Source organism: Mixophyes fleayi, chromosome 8 (genome assembly GCF_038048845.1).
Source record: "Mixophyes fleayi isolate aMixFle1 chromosome 8, aMixFle1.hap1, whole genome shotgun sequence".
Lineage (NCBI taxonomy): Eukaryota > Metazoa > Chordata > Amphibia > Anura > Limnodynastidae > Mixophyes > Mixophyes fleayi.
Window position 1 is genome coordinate 67466188 of NC_134409.1, and position 16214 is coordinate 67482401.

Consider the following 16214-nt stretch of genomic DNA (forward strand, 5'->3'; position numbering starts at 1 on the left):
GTATAAAATGAAAGACGGCACATACATAGTGATTTGGGTAGAGACTAGAAAATGTATTACTGCACGATTTTATATGAGAGTAGAATTTAGTAACACACTTCTTCTGACCAGAACCATCAAAACCAGGCAAAGGGAAAAATCCTAAAGACATAACAAAAAGAAAAAAGAAGATTGGCTCAGAGGAAGAAAGACAAGGTACTTAGTGGCTGACATTCATAATCTCTAAGGAAAGTCTGTGATTTACCTGTGACACATTAGGCCACAGTCTATGGCAGACCAAAAGTTGCATCTGTTAATTTAATTATTTTATAAATTGCTATGGGAAACCTAGCTCTGAATTAAAAAGCATATAGCATGTAGTATTAGATAACATTGTTTTCTAATAAATTGCAAAAATGTACTGTATCGAAACATTCTGGCTATAACATGTAATGCTGCATGGACTGGGCAAATCCCAAGAGCAAGGTGGCCAACGAGCCTAAAGAAAGAAAGTGCTGCTGTTGCCTAGGGAGTAGGTGTTGTCATATCAATGGATGTACACATTATTAGATTATTATGTCTACCCCTGCCCTGCTGTAAGCAAACATATTACAGATATTTTTCTTTTAAACACATTTAAAACACCGGTTTTGAGAACACAAATGATAAGTGAAACGTTTGTACAACAGAACTATTCAATACAAGTGCTTTAACTAATATTTGATACACAAATCCAAAGTCTAAAGACCAGCAATAACAGAAAAAAGACATTTCACACTAATGCATATCATTTTCAAAATACAGTATACATGTTTATGCACCTTGTGGTCAATCCATTTGACAGTAGCAGCACTAACAAACAACCAGCTTAAATTGTGGCACAGTCAGGGTGGCGACTTCAGTGTGTTATATTATAGCCATGTTGTCCATGGCATTGTAGGAAACCTAGCTAGATACAAACATTAGCAATATGGAAATAAATATACAGTAGAACAGTTGTAATTGTGAAAATTAATAAGATAAATTATAGCTTTTTGTTCCAGCTGTTAGCTTTTTCACTACTATTTCTGATCAGTGATATATAAAATATTATATGTTAAAGCTTCTAAATAATATATTTTGATTGCTTATATTAGAAACTGTGGAGAGTGAGTTCTCAAGTTCTTCCCAGTCATCATCATCACACAGTAGAAGCAAATCAAGTACCCGGCGGTTGACTGGAAAAAATAAGAAAAAGAAGATTCCAGGTAAGAAAAATACACTATTCATTTTTCTTTTTATGATTGCATTTAAAATATGTTCAAAGATATGACAGCTTCCCAAATTATGTTTAATATAATAGCTTAGTGTCCAATACATGAATGGATATAATATGACTTGTATTCTAAATACCAAATGTACTACTGCGTTTGTTATTTACTATATCATGCCATATTCTTTCGAAATAGGTCATGATTATTGCATAGTAAACAAAATCTTGTTTTCATTTGATTTTATGAAGAAGAACCAGAAGAGCCATTAAGGCCACCAAAGCCAAAAAAAGATAAGGATTTTCCTCCGACTCCTGAACCCACTTTTAGCGATGGAGGTTCTGGAGATGATGGAAGTGGAATGGACTTTTTGCCAACCACAATGGCAGCAACAACACTAATTAACCAGTTTACAACTGCAGAATTACAAACTACAGTGGTATTAAACCAAACTGGAGGAACAGTAAATCCATCAAGCAAGCCACAAACAGAAAGCAATGATGTAGCCTCAACCAAGGCAACACAAAGTACACCCAATCTTTTGTCAACTGAAGAACAACTGGTAAAAAATTCAACTGCAACGAGCCCCATCACTCAGAGTTCAACTTCATACAAGGTAACACCAAGTACACCCAATCTTGTATCTACTGAAGAACGACCTGCAAATACTTCCACTACGTTGAGCTCCCACACTCAGAGTTTAACCTCATACAAGACAACAGCAAGTATACCCAATGTTGTGTCTACTGAAGAACAACCTGCAAAAGCTTCAACTACGATGAGCTCCTTTACTCAGAGTTCAACTCCAAAGGAGAAAGACATAGGACTGAGCATGGCAACAAACACTCCAGTTCCGCAAAGTAAGAATAATAAATACACAACTGCAATTAATGATTTGGAAACATCGGTTATTGTATTAAGCAGTACTGTAAGCGAAAACATCAATGAAACAAGCACAGAGCCAGCACAAAATTCTGGATCCACTGCTACTATAGGACCCAGTGCTGATATTCTGTCAGTTAATATATTTTACTTGGCTTCAGAGCCAACAGATACTCAACATTTCTTAAGTACACCAGTTATAGAAGAAGAGAATAGAGAATTATTACATCCTTTAGTTGACAGGCCAACTGTAGAGCAAAGTTTGACTAAAGCTACAAATAATTTAACACTTGTTACAACTGATGCACTAGCAGAACCTACACCGAGTTCCAACTTAACAACAGTAGATCCTACGAAACAAATGATGATCTCTACTACAGGAGAAAATGTCAATACATCTAATGCTATATTATCTACACAATTGATTGATGAGTCTTTACCAATTCATTCTGGAGTTACCACTGATATCAATTCTGATACTTCCACATGGACAAGGCTAAGCACCAGCATGATTTCTACAGAAATAAATGAAAATAAAGTTTTAATCAAAATTGTTACAACAGAACAAAGTCAAGATCCATTAAGTCTAAAATCTGAAACTCCCCATATAGAGGACAGAGTGACAATACCAGATGCATTGGAGACTCTGCAGACACTTCCTACTCATTCCTCAACTTTGGCTAAATCCTTGAATGTTAATGAAAAGGAAAACACAACTCAATTAATAACAATATCACCTGAACTCACAAAAGAACAGTTACCAACCACAGCCCCATATAGCAATGAAAATAATACAACACCATTAACAGATCATGCTATTTTTACAACCTTCACTGAATCTACAAGTCCTAAGGACACCACCACATACACAAATACAAACAATATTTTAACTGCAATAAGCACAGAACAATCTAGAGCAACAAATGACTCAATCCATATAACACTGACAGAAAAAGAACATTCAACACTTGAACTACACACATCATTAATGCAAACCACAGAAAAACAAAGTACAAATCAGCTTCTAGAGACAAAAGTTGTTAATGGAATTGACTTCGTATCTATGACTTATACAATGACAACTGCAGCTCCTGCAGAGTTTAAAACAAGTTCTGGTACGGTTACAACTGACAAAGTAAGACAAACAAGCTCAAAAAGTGAGACACCGAGTCAGAGTGGGACTGTAAAAATGCCTGATTCATCACATACGGCAGCAGATGGTATACTGTTAACAGAAACTGACACCAATATAGTTATATCTCCTCCCACTGCCACAGACGCAATTAGCAAAATAAGTACTGAAGCACATACTGAAGATAATACTTTTATGGTTGTCAGAGAAACAGATGGAATGGATTTAGATTCTTTTGTAACAGAAGAAACAATAATAGAACATTTGATTAGTTCCACGACTGATATTACATCCACAGAAGCTGCAAAAAGTACAGATCAATTGCAAGCTTCATTTTTGCCCAAAGAGTTAGGTTCACGGGAATCAACAGTTAATGAAGTTGCTGAAGGCATATCATGGACTATTACATTGTCACCCACCAAGCACAGTACATCTTTCCCTGATGAACATAAAACAAGCTCAAGCTTGGTAACAGAACAGGCAACTAATACTCTAAATGTCAATGTCACCAAAGATCATACAATTTCACCAACTGAGAGGCCTACAAAGAGCATATATAAAACATCACAAATACTGGAAGACAGTCAAACCATTATAACAAAGACAGACAATTTCCCTACACAAAGAAGTGATGCAGAAATAGGGGAAGCTACAGAGTCACCAAAAAAACAAACAGCAACTGCTACATTTACAGAATATTTGTCTAGTGCTAAAACATTAAATAATACAACACCTGAACAATTTACAGAAAGGAAAAGTATTAATGAAGCTGAAACTACTTACATTCTAAATGTCTTAACAGAAAGTCAGATGTCATCAGTTACACCAAGAGATCCTATTAAAATAGATAATAGCACACCAGTGGCTTTTTACCATTATACAGGTATTACACCTTCTGCTGAGTCTAGATCATTCACTATTGTGTCAAGAGAAAAGACAAATACAAGTGACATAATACCTTCAACTGAAGTGAGTTTAGATGAGATACTTTTAGTGAATGAGACTTTAAGTACACAGAGGCCAGTGACTAGACCTAACTCGACACGTTCACCTGAAGACCACATAACGTCGAACTTAGCTCAGACAATTCCATTTTCTGGCTCCAATACAATGCAGACTACATTACTAAAACATACTGAAAAACAGAGCACTTATGACTCACAAACAATCTTAAAACCCAATGAGCTAAATGAAGTAGAATTAACTACAGTTTCCAAAGATGTAGATATAAAAAATCATGCCACAGCATTAGTTACTGATAGTAGTAGTTCTTTGTCTTCCACTGAACAAATTCTTCATACTAGTAATGATACCCCAGAAACAAAAACCATCTTCAATGTGGCAGTTACAACTGATGTGAACCCAGATTTAACTGTTTCAGTAAGTGAGACACCAAATGTGGAGCATTCAGAGACAATACAAGAATCTTCTCAAGCACCAAAAGACCAAACACTAACTGTCACATTAAAGATCGAACATTTGCCCGACTCCACAATGCAACATGCAATATCTTCAGATATTACAGAACAGCAACATGCAGGTCATTTACTTTCAACTTCATTACCCTATAACTTGAACAGTTATCAACAGCTAACTACAGTGGCTACAAATGAAAGAGGAATTGATAAGTCTCCGGTATCACTAATTAGTGATACTAATTCTGATGCTACCACAACATCTAGGACACAAAGTAGTAGTGTTTTTACTGCAGGAGTTACTGAAACTATAGTTTCAAAAAACAAATTAATGGGCATTACAGATAATCAAATTAATTTTCAAACATCAGACACAGGCGAACCATTGGAAGCTACAGCAAACCAAAGGGTGCATTTGCTACCTACAGATCCATTGCCTAAAGACGAAAATGAAGACCTAATGAGTACTGAAATTCTTAATACAAATAATACACTTACTACTGAAATTCCAGGTATTACAGTAACATCAAGTGTAACAACTTCAGCAACAATCAATGCAGAAAGCACAAGTCTAGCAGCACAGCATACAGATCAGTCTATAAGAACTTCATTGATCAATGTCTTTAGTAAACAAGAGCAACCCATTTTTACGCAGAGAGTTCAATATAATGAAAACACTAACACAATGTTACCAACTAGCGATGATGTATATTCTGCAGCTGCCACTAATAGGAATAACAAAATTGTTACCAAAAATACAGATGCATACGATATCCCTAATTTGACAGTCACAGAGAAAGTAAGTGAAAAAGATGCATTATATCAGACAGGAGGTTTTGCAGCAACAGAAAACACACAAACAACAGTACAAAACCCTACACTAATGACAAATGTGAATATAATACACACAACAGAAAAACAGAACATAACTTTGTTACCTATCAAAAAGCCCACTGAAAAAGAGTTACAAACTACTCCTGAGAGTATAGAGTATAGAACAGTCCCAATCATTGACGAAACAAACACAGCCAGCAAGTCTAGTCTCTCTTTAATTACTACCAAAACTCCACATATATATAAAGATTATTCAACACTTGTAGTGACCGAGAGAGATTCAAAAGGAACAGACCTTACAACACAATGGATACAGACAGAACAGTTAAGTAGAGAGCAATCCAAAAGCACATTTTTGCCCAAAGATATAAGTGTAGAGCAGTTATCAACAATTACTAGTAGAATATCGACAGTAGCAGCAAGTAGTGTTAGTCCTACATACCCCATTGTGTCGAATGGAGAGCCTAGACTAATCAGTGCTGGAACTAATAAGATGGTAGCAAGTACAGAACAAGTATTGTTAAGTGCAGGACAGATGTCAACAATTAATGATGGTTTTACAATTTCCAGTACACTTTCTAACAAGGTCAAAAGAAAACCTACCACCAGCAATGATAAAACAAGCCCAGTTATGGGTGATGCCAGTAGAGAACAACAAAGTGACACAATAGTTGCAAAAGAACCAATTGTAACCACTGGAAGTGCTAATGCCTCAATTACTACTGTATTGGATATAGATTCCAATACTGATCAGTCATCTTCTGTGACAAATGCAGAAGGAAGTTTCACAACAATTATTGATGAAACCAAACCTCTGACTACACAGCTCACCAGTCAGTCAGTCAGATTGTCCCCACCTGATATGAGGCCCAGTTCTACAGAAGGAAACATAAACAAATCCACTGTAGCTACTACAGAAAGTTCCACAGCTTTTAAATTGCTAGATAAACCGCTTCCAACTGGAAAAAAATCATATTTGTCTAGTGATAATCCTTTATCTATTGCACATACCACTATAGCTCAACATTTACATAGAGGAAAGATAAAGACAGAGGATGCACATGTTACAAGTGAATCTAGTCAAGGATCTTCAGTTACTACAAAAGACCACTTACTGAGTGTTCTTCTTAGCATAGAAACAGACAGAATGCCTACAACTGTAAGTAAGAATGCAAGTGGGTCTGTCTCAACCACAACTCTACATAGAATTGTAAGTTCAAAGTATTCACCAGTTGCTCATACCACAAACAAAATACATGGAAGTGGCTCTAATACACAAAGTTTAGATAAAAGAAATAACACCGAACAAAATGTCACTATGAATGTATCCACGACCTCAGTAATGAAGAGCAGTTTCATAAAAACTAAGAACATAAGCGACATAGTAACAAGCACGACATATAACTTACATGCACCTTCTTTTAATTTTACAGTGAGCACATTGAAAACTCCCAAGGATCAAAGTACTACAGATTCTAGCGCTATTATCCATACAACAATCTCTGAAAAAACATTACAGGAAACTACAAATACGATGTCATATAGTAGCCAGCCAGGAGATTCAACAAAACAAACACCTCTTAAGGATGATAATGATAACTATACTACCTCTAAACAAACAAGTAGTGCACAGTACAGTAGAACTACCAAGTCTGGACAAACCGAAGAATCACCTGGACCAGACAGTGGTATACCTACGGAAAGTCTCAAAATGGATTATTCAACAACAAATACCAATATGATGGCATTTTCTACCAGTGCTACGCCTAGAAAGATGTTGGATCCATTTGAAAACCAAACCGTTCAGCCAGGAAAATCTACAACTGAACAATCTGTAAAATTAAACACAGAAACAACTGAACATCCAAATTTTTCATCACCAGCCAAGAGTACTGTACATCAAGAGCAAAGGTCACCTCCAACCAAGAGCACAATTTATGGCACAACAACAAAACATGTATTTAATTCTAATACAAAGACACCCACTGTGTCTATGCACCCCACAAAAATAGCCAAACCTACAGGTCTTCCAACAGCCGGGCCAATTGATAATGAAGAGATGGAAAATAATATTAAAACCACAAAGCCCCAGACAGTAGACCCATATCATGTGTGCGATTTGCTAAAGGATGAAGCAACTAAGTTGAAAATATCAGACAATGATCTTCAGCGTATCACTGATATATGTATGGAAATCCAGCAACAGTATCCACTTGTAAGTACACCAGCTTCAGAAACCAAGCAACCTAATGTAAATGATGGAAATATTCCCACCAGATACCCATATATGACAACACATAACCAGCCACCAGGATCAAGAATCATTCAGATTATGGAAGAAATAAACAGGAGAATGAATATTTCTCCAATGCCAAATTTATCAGACGTACCTGCTCAGAATATACCTAGGTCAACAGTATGGTTATTGTTGCTTAATAAAATCAAAAGCTCACATGGTAAGTGATTTTTTTGCATATAAAGTACTATATTTACATTCCATTGTTTTATAATCACATATTATTCACCACTTTTAAATCATCTCTTACCATTTTCACACCCCACATGCTTTGATGTGTACTACTATTCTTACTTAATGTAAAGGATAATATGGCTTCCACATTTTGAATAGTTTGTCTATGCTTTTTTAGGAATATATCCCTCCCAAATTGCCAGCTTGCTTTTTAAAGAGATGCTTTCAGGTCTATATTTTTTTTTAATTACTATTTTCTTTTTATAAGCATGTTGCACTAAAATGGCAGAGGCAGATTTAAGTAGGTAAAAAAGTCAAAATGATCAAGGTCCATCAGGACAAAAAAAACACCCCTTATTTTTATGGGCCCTTTATATGCACATGATGATGCCGTTTTGTAATGCAATCAGCAATACACCCTTTTTTAGACATTAAGCACATGGATCTGCACATCAAGATAGCAGCGTCTGAGGTAGGCTTAAAACTTACTGGACCCATAAGTGTAGTTCGAAATGTGCCCACCTGCAAAATGAAAGAAAAAAGAAGTTTTGGAAACAAGATACTTATTTAAATGAGAATTCAGGGTAGAACGGGAGAAAGCCTCAAGGGCCCTTTTGCAGGTGGAAAAAGGATTGAGAAATCCATGTAATTTCAATGGGATAGCTTCTTTTACTTCTTACACCCAGCATTTGATGAGAGTAAGTGCATTTATATGGGCACAAATTCCCATATAATAAAAATATTTAAACACAATATAGTGAAACATTTAATAAAAAAAACGGGGGTAGATTTATTTAAACTTCTAAAAAAGAAAATTGGAGGTGATGCCCACAGCAACTAACCAGATTATATAATTTTCTAGAATGTTTAAGATAAATGATAGTTAGAAACTGATTTCCATAATTTTCATAATTAGATTGAGACATAAATGTGGCTGGCACAAGAAGTGGTGGTCCTAAAACAGTATTAGGCAGAGCTATGAAGTGATGCTTTTACTGTTTACACAATTTCCATTTCCAAACAGACTCACAATCCCTCAGCAAGAGGCAGACTAATTACACAGGGCAGTTCCAAGAACTGTAATGTGGGCATGTACCTGTGTGTGCATGAGACTGATAAATAGCCCCATTTATGGAAACAGGGCAACGTATTGCAGGGGCTCATTTTGGCATATTTTCCAATTAAATTTTCTCACTGCATTTGTAATTTAGATTAATGCAGTTTCGTAACTTTTCAGCATAATTTAAATAAAACCCATTAGTAAACTTATCAGCATTGCTGGCTCACCTACTATATATTAGTAGATATACTAAAACAGATGAATAGTTTAAAACTATGCAGTCCATACATCACTAAGAATCACAAAAGCAGCAGAGTGCCACTAAATAGAACATGGAAGGCCACATGCAATCCTCTATATCCCAGTTTGATATGCCCTGTGACCATTACTATTCTGCCCTGGTACATGCCTAGCTTGGCTAGAAAATACAACTATGACGGGTGCACAATTTCTATGGCTGATATCTCATTTCACTACTGCTGTACAGAGAAATGCAAATATATGGAAACATAATGATATCTATATAGAATAACAAATATTTTTTGTTTATTTGGAATGTATATACTTATATAAAGTTAAAATAAATCCTCATTAATGGACTCATGTAGATTTGGATGCAAACTGCACTTTCAGCGTACAACACAGTTTTTTTCACTTCTGTGTATGCCCACAAAAATAGTAACTTTTGCTGCTGTATGTAGAATGTGTCGTATCTAGACCTTATGGCTGCTTGTGGCCCTTATGATTGAAGAGGCAGAACAGGGGAATAAGAGAGCATGTGAGGGTGAGTTGGAGCAAATGCAACTTATCTAGACTGAAACTCAGATGCATATGTGTGTGTCTGGAAATGCTCAATCACTGGTGTAAGTTACAAACCGATAGTGATGACCATCAGCTTAGCTGCGTCCAGAGCAACATACCTATGTAAGATGTGTCATGTGCAATTTCTGTCTACCCTATATGAGGTCCAAATGTATATCATACATGATTTTCATTTACAGTCTCTGAGTACCAGATATAAAGGTATGTAAAGCAGGCCACTAGTATTGCAGAATAAGAATGGAACTCATTGTTGACAACAAAAAGTGATGGCAATGAATCACTTACAGGGTTTGGCTGGGCAGGTCCCATAGTGGGCTACCATGGGCTGGGTAACTGGGCCACCTGCATGTTTTTCCCTTTAAAATGTTCCTAATAGGCTACTGAGTTGAGTCTTTCTCCGGGGCTATAATTTTCCAGCCCTCCCCTAAACACTTATTTGTACCAAGAGTGTCTTTGTGGCCCAACACCAGAGGATTCTCTACCTCTAGTAATCACTCAGACTTGTTACATTTCCATCGGCTGATAATGCTAATCAATATGTGTTACACATGTACAAGTAAAGAAATTGAAAACATTGAGTGTTAAGTTATGTACAGAATTCAGAATATACAATGGTTTGTTATTGTAGTAGGTCAAACTGCTTTACAGTATTTTATAATGTCACAGAGTAACATTCTTATTGTAAGATAGGTAAGCAACAATACTTACCCTTTATATCAGTGATGGGCAACCACATGTGCCTCCCTATAAACAGCAAATGGGCTGCGCATTACCCTTAATCTTAATAATAAGTTAAAATGATGTTTAATCAAAGATAACATATGAGTCTGCATGTAAGATAAACAGGTGTTACATACTATAACAAAGACATGTGACAATTTAATGCGATTTCTGGGTGACCAGATTTCCCACCTGCTTTTGAAAGTTAGGTACAAGGCTGGAACCACCATAACATGAAGTTTAATAGAAGTAAGAAAAGAAGTTTAATTTTAATTTACATAAGTTTAATTATTTAAGTTTAATTTTTAAAACAGAAGTTTTCATAAATCAATCTGTCTGGACAGTCTCAGAATCAGGACAATTGGATCATATAGTTTTAATGTGTTCCATGATAGAAAATGTTTGTTCATATGTGTAAGTGCAAATTTGCAGCACACTGGTGTATAACAGGCCCTGTTTAAACATTCCTTAGCTTGTTTTAATGAAGGAAGCAAGCAAGCATTCCTTTCCCAAGGAGGAAAGACTGTACATCCTTCCCTCTCTCATCTCAGATGTGCCGCCTGAGCTTTGTGAACTTTACACATTGTGCGGAGAAGGTCATGTGGTGCAGAGGTCACATGATGCGGAAGTGTAAGTTTAGTGTTATTTTATAGTATTATTTCTGCTACATGACCTGCTGTGGCCCAAGCACTTATTCAGTAAGAACTGTGGCTTTCAGCAAACCAAAGCAGAGATTAGAGCTGGGGCAAACAGAACATAAAGCAGAGAAATGGAGTGAAAGGGCAGAAAACAGGAGGTTTTTGGGGGCTGCAGGTGTAGGCTCAGCAGGCCGCAGGCTACCCTACGGCCCCTGTTGCTCACCACTGCTTTATATATATATATATATATAGTATTGTACAGTGCATAATATTCTTTTACTGTGTAACTTATATTGAAAACTGTTTTGATAGGTATTATAGCCATTAGTAACACATTATTTAAAGCAATATTTTTTGTACATAAAATATTCCTACAAATAAAAGAGAGAATAATTGGCATAAACGTGCGATTGTGCATGGGAGGGGAAACAAAAGGCAATGAGCTTCCATTCTTTGGATGTCCCACTTAAAAGTGTTGGAAATAGCATTACAAAGAAACAAATTCCGCTGAGCATTGAATAAATTGTAAATATCTAACTCTAGACCTTGAGAAGAATTTATGCATTGGAAAACCAGCAGATGGAATGACTACTCTACAGAATGGATCTATGGTGGTATTTCGAGGTAAGGTAATTGGCTCCATTTGTTAACTATCTGTGTAACAAGAAAGTGGAAGCTCCGAAAGGTATGCCATTTATTCATCAACATAATACAGAAAATGGTACCATTTATAGCTATGGATTGTTTAGCCACAAAATCCTTATACAGAAAAAAAGCAAAAATATAATGATTTCTGCAGTTCAGTGATACTCTTATACCCGTGCTCACCAAGAGTATCCACTGGTACACAATTTAATGAGGATAGTAATGTAATTTGGCAAATTAGGGAAAAAACAGTTATCCAGAAAAAGAACTAGATAATAGATTCTAGTCCTGGTATTATTTTAACTTAACAGAATTGCACAGTTTTAGATGCAGTTGAAAATATAGCTTTCAGGGAAAGCCACCTGCGCGAACTACCTGATTTAATATCTAATCATATATTCAGTCAAACAATATATCACCTCTATTTTGTCAGGAAACCTCTCCTGACTGTCTTTACCTGTCACAAACCGCACTCTGCACATTCATGACTTGGAAGCTTACTGTAAGGGAACACACAGGATCCCAGTCTCACTCTCACCTATCTCTTAAGCTACAGATTTAACTGGTCCCTTTCACATCACAGACATACGCTTCCTCATCTCTTTGTTACTGCCACCAGCTATGTATAAGACTCGTATCAAACTTATGACTTAATTACTCAATTGTGCTCATTATGCACTCTGATAACTAAAAGAGTTAACACTTCCCACTCTGGCATTTAAAGAGTTAACACACTCAAGCACTCAACCTCTTCTAAACGGGGAATTTGTTTAAAACAATAAGGACAGCACTTATTAAATATTATATTTTATAATTTAATATAAAAAAAGTACAATGCTCACAGGTTATAAACACAATTAATGAATTATGGCTAAATATATGGCAAAACAGATTTAAAACTAAAAAGGACAAAGTTTCAGAATATAAACTTACGAGTTGTATAATCTGCTCCAAGGAAAATTGGCTTGGAAGATAGACAGCTTATCAATGTTGATTGATTTCCCAAAAGTCTGACAATCTCTTGTAAATGGTTTCATCTTTTTAAAACAGTTTTTTTTACCTTCCCATCCTACTGGGATGTGGTCGCTAGAGGGGACCTGTGACGCATTTTACAACTACAACCTGTTTTTATTCCCAATGCTAAATTGTAACGTTGTTTCCGAGGGGAGTGTCATACAGACCCAATTTTATTATTAATAAATCCAGTGTCAATTTACCAATTTATAGATACCAAACATAGATAGGTAGAGGGAATTCATTGAGCTGATACTAAGTTCCTCTCGTTCTCTGCGTGGCAGAGAGCTTAAGTTGATGTGTGGGCTGCACTTCAGCATACTATTTATGAATATGTGGCTTATTACTAATTATATTGATTATAAGTGTGTTTTGGAAATGGAATTATTTTTGCCAATATAAAATATAGCAAGTCATCATCCTTGTCTAAGGCCACAAACTGTCAGTGTCTCCCTAAAGTCTCTCTAACGTCTCTTTAGGTGACAAAAAAACACTTCTATACCAGGATATAGATCAATTCAAGGGGTCTTTGAAGCTGACAAATGTGTCAATGTTATCTTGTAGCTCTTGAGTCTGCAGGGCCACATTGAGTTAGTTCATTAACTCTGTAAGAGCAGGGCTCCACTTTGAAGTTATCTGCATTTAACTTACAGGGAAACACAACATATAAATGGATTCATTTGATATACATTATTTACAATGCAGTTATGAGCAAGCTTTATTCTCCACAGTTACGATGTTTGTTAATCCTTATAACTGTAATTCCTCCCTGTTCACTACAATAGCAAATCATCATTTAGTTTTCATCTCCCTAGTGCTAGTTAAACTAATTAATGTAAATGTTTAATATATGGGTTACTGGACAATTGCACATCTGTCAGTAATTCACCCCTAATACCTTTCAAAACATGTTCCCACCTCGACTAGTGTTTCATACTGCTCACTATATATATTGTTTCTTATAGGCAGTCAATTTAACAAAATGCTCACACTACACCTCTTGAGTGTACTTGCAACACACGTTGATTACAGAACTATAAAAGCTCTGATTAGTCTACAGTGTCTTGTGATTGAAAATCCTAGTTTTGATTTAGTCCTTAAAAAATTGATTTGGACTCAAATCTTGGAATTATAGAAATATTATCTTCATTAACACTTGGCAATCCTAAACACCTCATTGTTTACTAAAATTTTGTGTACTTTAACATTTTTTGGGTTATTTCAGGTAACTACTTTTGGATGCTAAATCAGGGAGGAGTGACAGAAAGCCCACGTAAAATTAGTGAAGTGTGGGGTATTCCATCTCCGATTGACACAGTATTTACTAGATGTAATTGTGGTGCCAAGACTTTCTTTTTCAAGGTAAGAAATTAAAAGGGTCATCTAGAGTTGGACACAAATTGCACTTTTGGCATATAATACACTAGTGCTAGCAGGAATTTGGGGCCCTGGAACAGCAACTTGGTAGGAGAAGGAATGGATGCCGCAGAAGGGGGTGTTACCACATAGTGATGTGGGCATGGCCAACACAGGGTGTGGCTGCACCTCTTTAGACATGACATTTTATGTATTATAATGGAGTTGCTCTCATCTACCTGTTTTTGCAGTTTTCACAACCTGGTACTGAATTCTTGTATGGATCCTAGAATGTTGGGACATGTTTGAGAATATATAGGTACATGACATATGGAAAATAATAAGTAAACACAAAACATAACACAGATCTAAGTGTGTAGTATAGAGTATATCATATAATACAGTATATAATTATATAACAAGCAATCTATGTGTGATAAAAAAAGCACATATATCTATATATTTAGAAATGCACAGATAATGAAACACAATTGTAAATGTATAAGATACATTGCTGCCTCTAGGTGCTCTGCAAACCCATACAAAGATAAATGCACAATAAAAATTAATAGGTGCTCAAATCACACTGTGCTCCCCATTACAATTTGACCCTCATCACACTGTCCCCCTGCTTTACTCACAAATGCCCCCTCTGCCCTGCAGCTTTACTCACGCACGCTCCCTCTGACCACATGCTTTACTTAGACATGTCCCCTCTGCCCACATGCTTTATATACACATGCCCTCTCTGATTACATGCTTTACACACACATGTCCCCTCTGCCCACATGCTTTACACACACATGCCCCCACTGATTACATGCTTTACACACACATGCTTCCTCTGCCCACATGCTTTACACACTCATGCTCCCTGTGATCACATGCATTACACACTCATGCTCCCTCTGATTACATGCTTTACACACACGTCCCCTCTGCCCACATGCTTTACACACACACATGCCCCCTTTACCCACAAGCTTTACACACACATGCCCTTTCTGCCCACATGCTTTATTATTCATGCCCCCTCTGCCCACATGCCTTACTCACACATGATCCCTCCCCATCACATCTTGCCTTTTTCTGCACCAATAACTTCCAGTTGCACAGGATTATCAACATTTCCATAATTCTGCAGCCACAGTGACACTGAAGGTAGGGGAGCTGAGGGGGATCTAGCATTTGCAGAGATGCGGTGCAGGCTGCTTATGCATAAACGGCCGCATTGCATACTACTCAATGCGATTGTGTCATTCCTTCATAGAATATTGTACTACAGGCTGCAGTACGCTATTCTATGAATGAATGACACGGCAGCATTAAGTAGTATGCGATGTGGCCACCCATATCTGGACTGCATATACTGCCTGCACCGCATTACCACTAGACCATCAGGTGGGCCAAAATACAATTTAATTGCCCAGACCCGGGGCATATCCCCCCTGCCTCATAACACTGCCGCCTGCCTCTCTTAAAAATATATATATATATTTATTTCTTTTTAAAAATGTTGTTGACCTTTTAGTCCAATGTAAAGAAAAATGTATCAATTGCTACACCCAAATCTAAATATTTATTCTGGATTAGCTACAGTAGGTGAATCTTCCACGTGTATGGTTAATAGAGACATACTAGAATACTAATCAACAAACGTTGTATCCAAATTTATTAATTTGAATAAGTTCACATATTCTTTTTAAAATTATCCAAATAACACATTTTACAAATAGTAGGATACCATAATTTAGTAACAGCACACACTCCACCAAATATTGTCTCACAAAAAGCAACTGAATGCACAATTTGGAGGTCAGTTATATTCTCAATTATCACAAACACACAAGGTACAAATTGTAATATATCACTACTATAAGGCAAATAAAAGTACATTTGTTAAGAATAGCTGTTAAAGCCCGAAAAATGCATAGAGTGAATGCGCTCTCTCTAATATATATATATATATATATATATATATATATATATATATATAT

General features: G+C 36.3%; 1 protein-coding gene across 2 annotated transcripts in view; it reads left to right on the top strand.

The window, feature by feature from the left end:
- The window catches only part of PRG4 (proteoglycan 4), a 64277-nt gene that overhangs the window by 42068 nt on the left and 5995 nt on the right, over positions 1 to 16214 (top strand). For both annotated transcript variants that reach the window (XM_075184078.1, XM_075184079.1), the window contains 6 exons: positions 112 to 195; positions 1116 to 1226; positions 1481 to 2089; positions 6926 to 7948; positions 11746 to 11826; positions 14087 to 14223. In XM_075184078.1, coding sequence (XP_075040179.1) covers positions 112 to 195; positions 1116 to 1226; positions 1481 to 2089; positions 6926 to 7948; positions 11746 to 11826; positions 14087 to 14223 — 2045 coding nt within the window. The remainder of the gene's footprint in view (positions 1 to 111; positions 196 to 1115; positions 1227 to 1480; positions 2090 to 6925; positions 7949 to 11745; positions 11827 to 14086; positions 14224 to 16214) is intronic.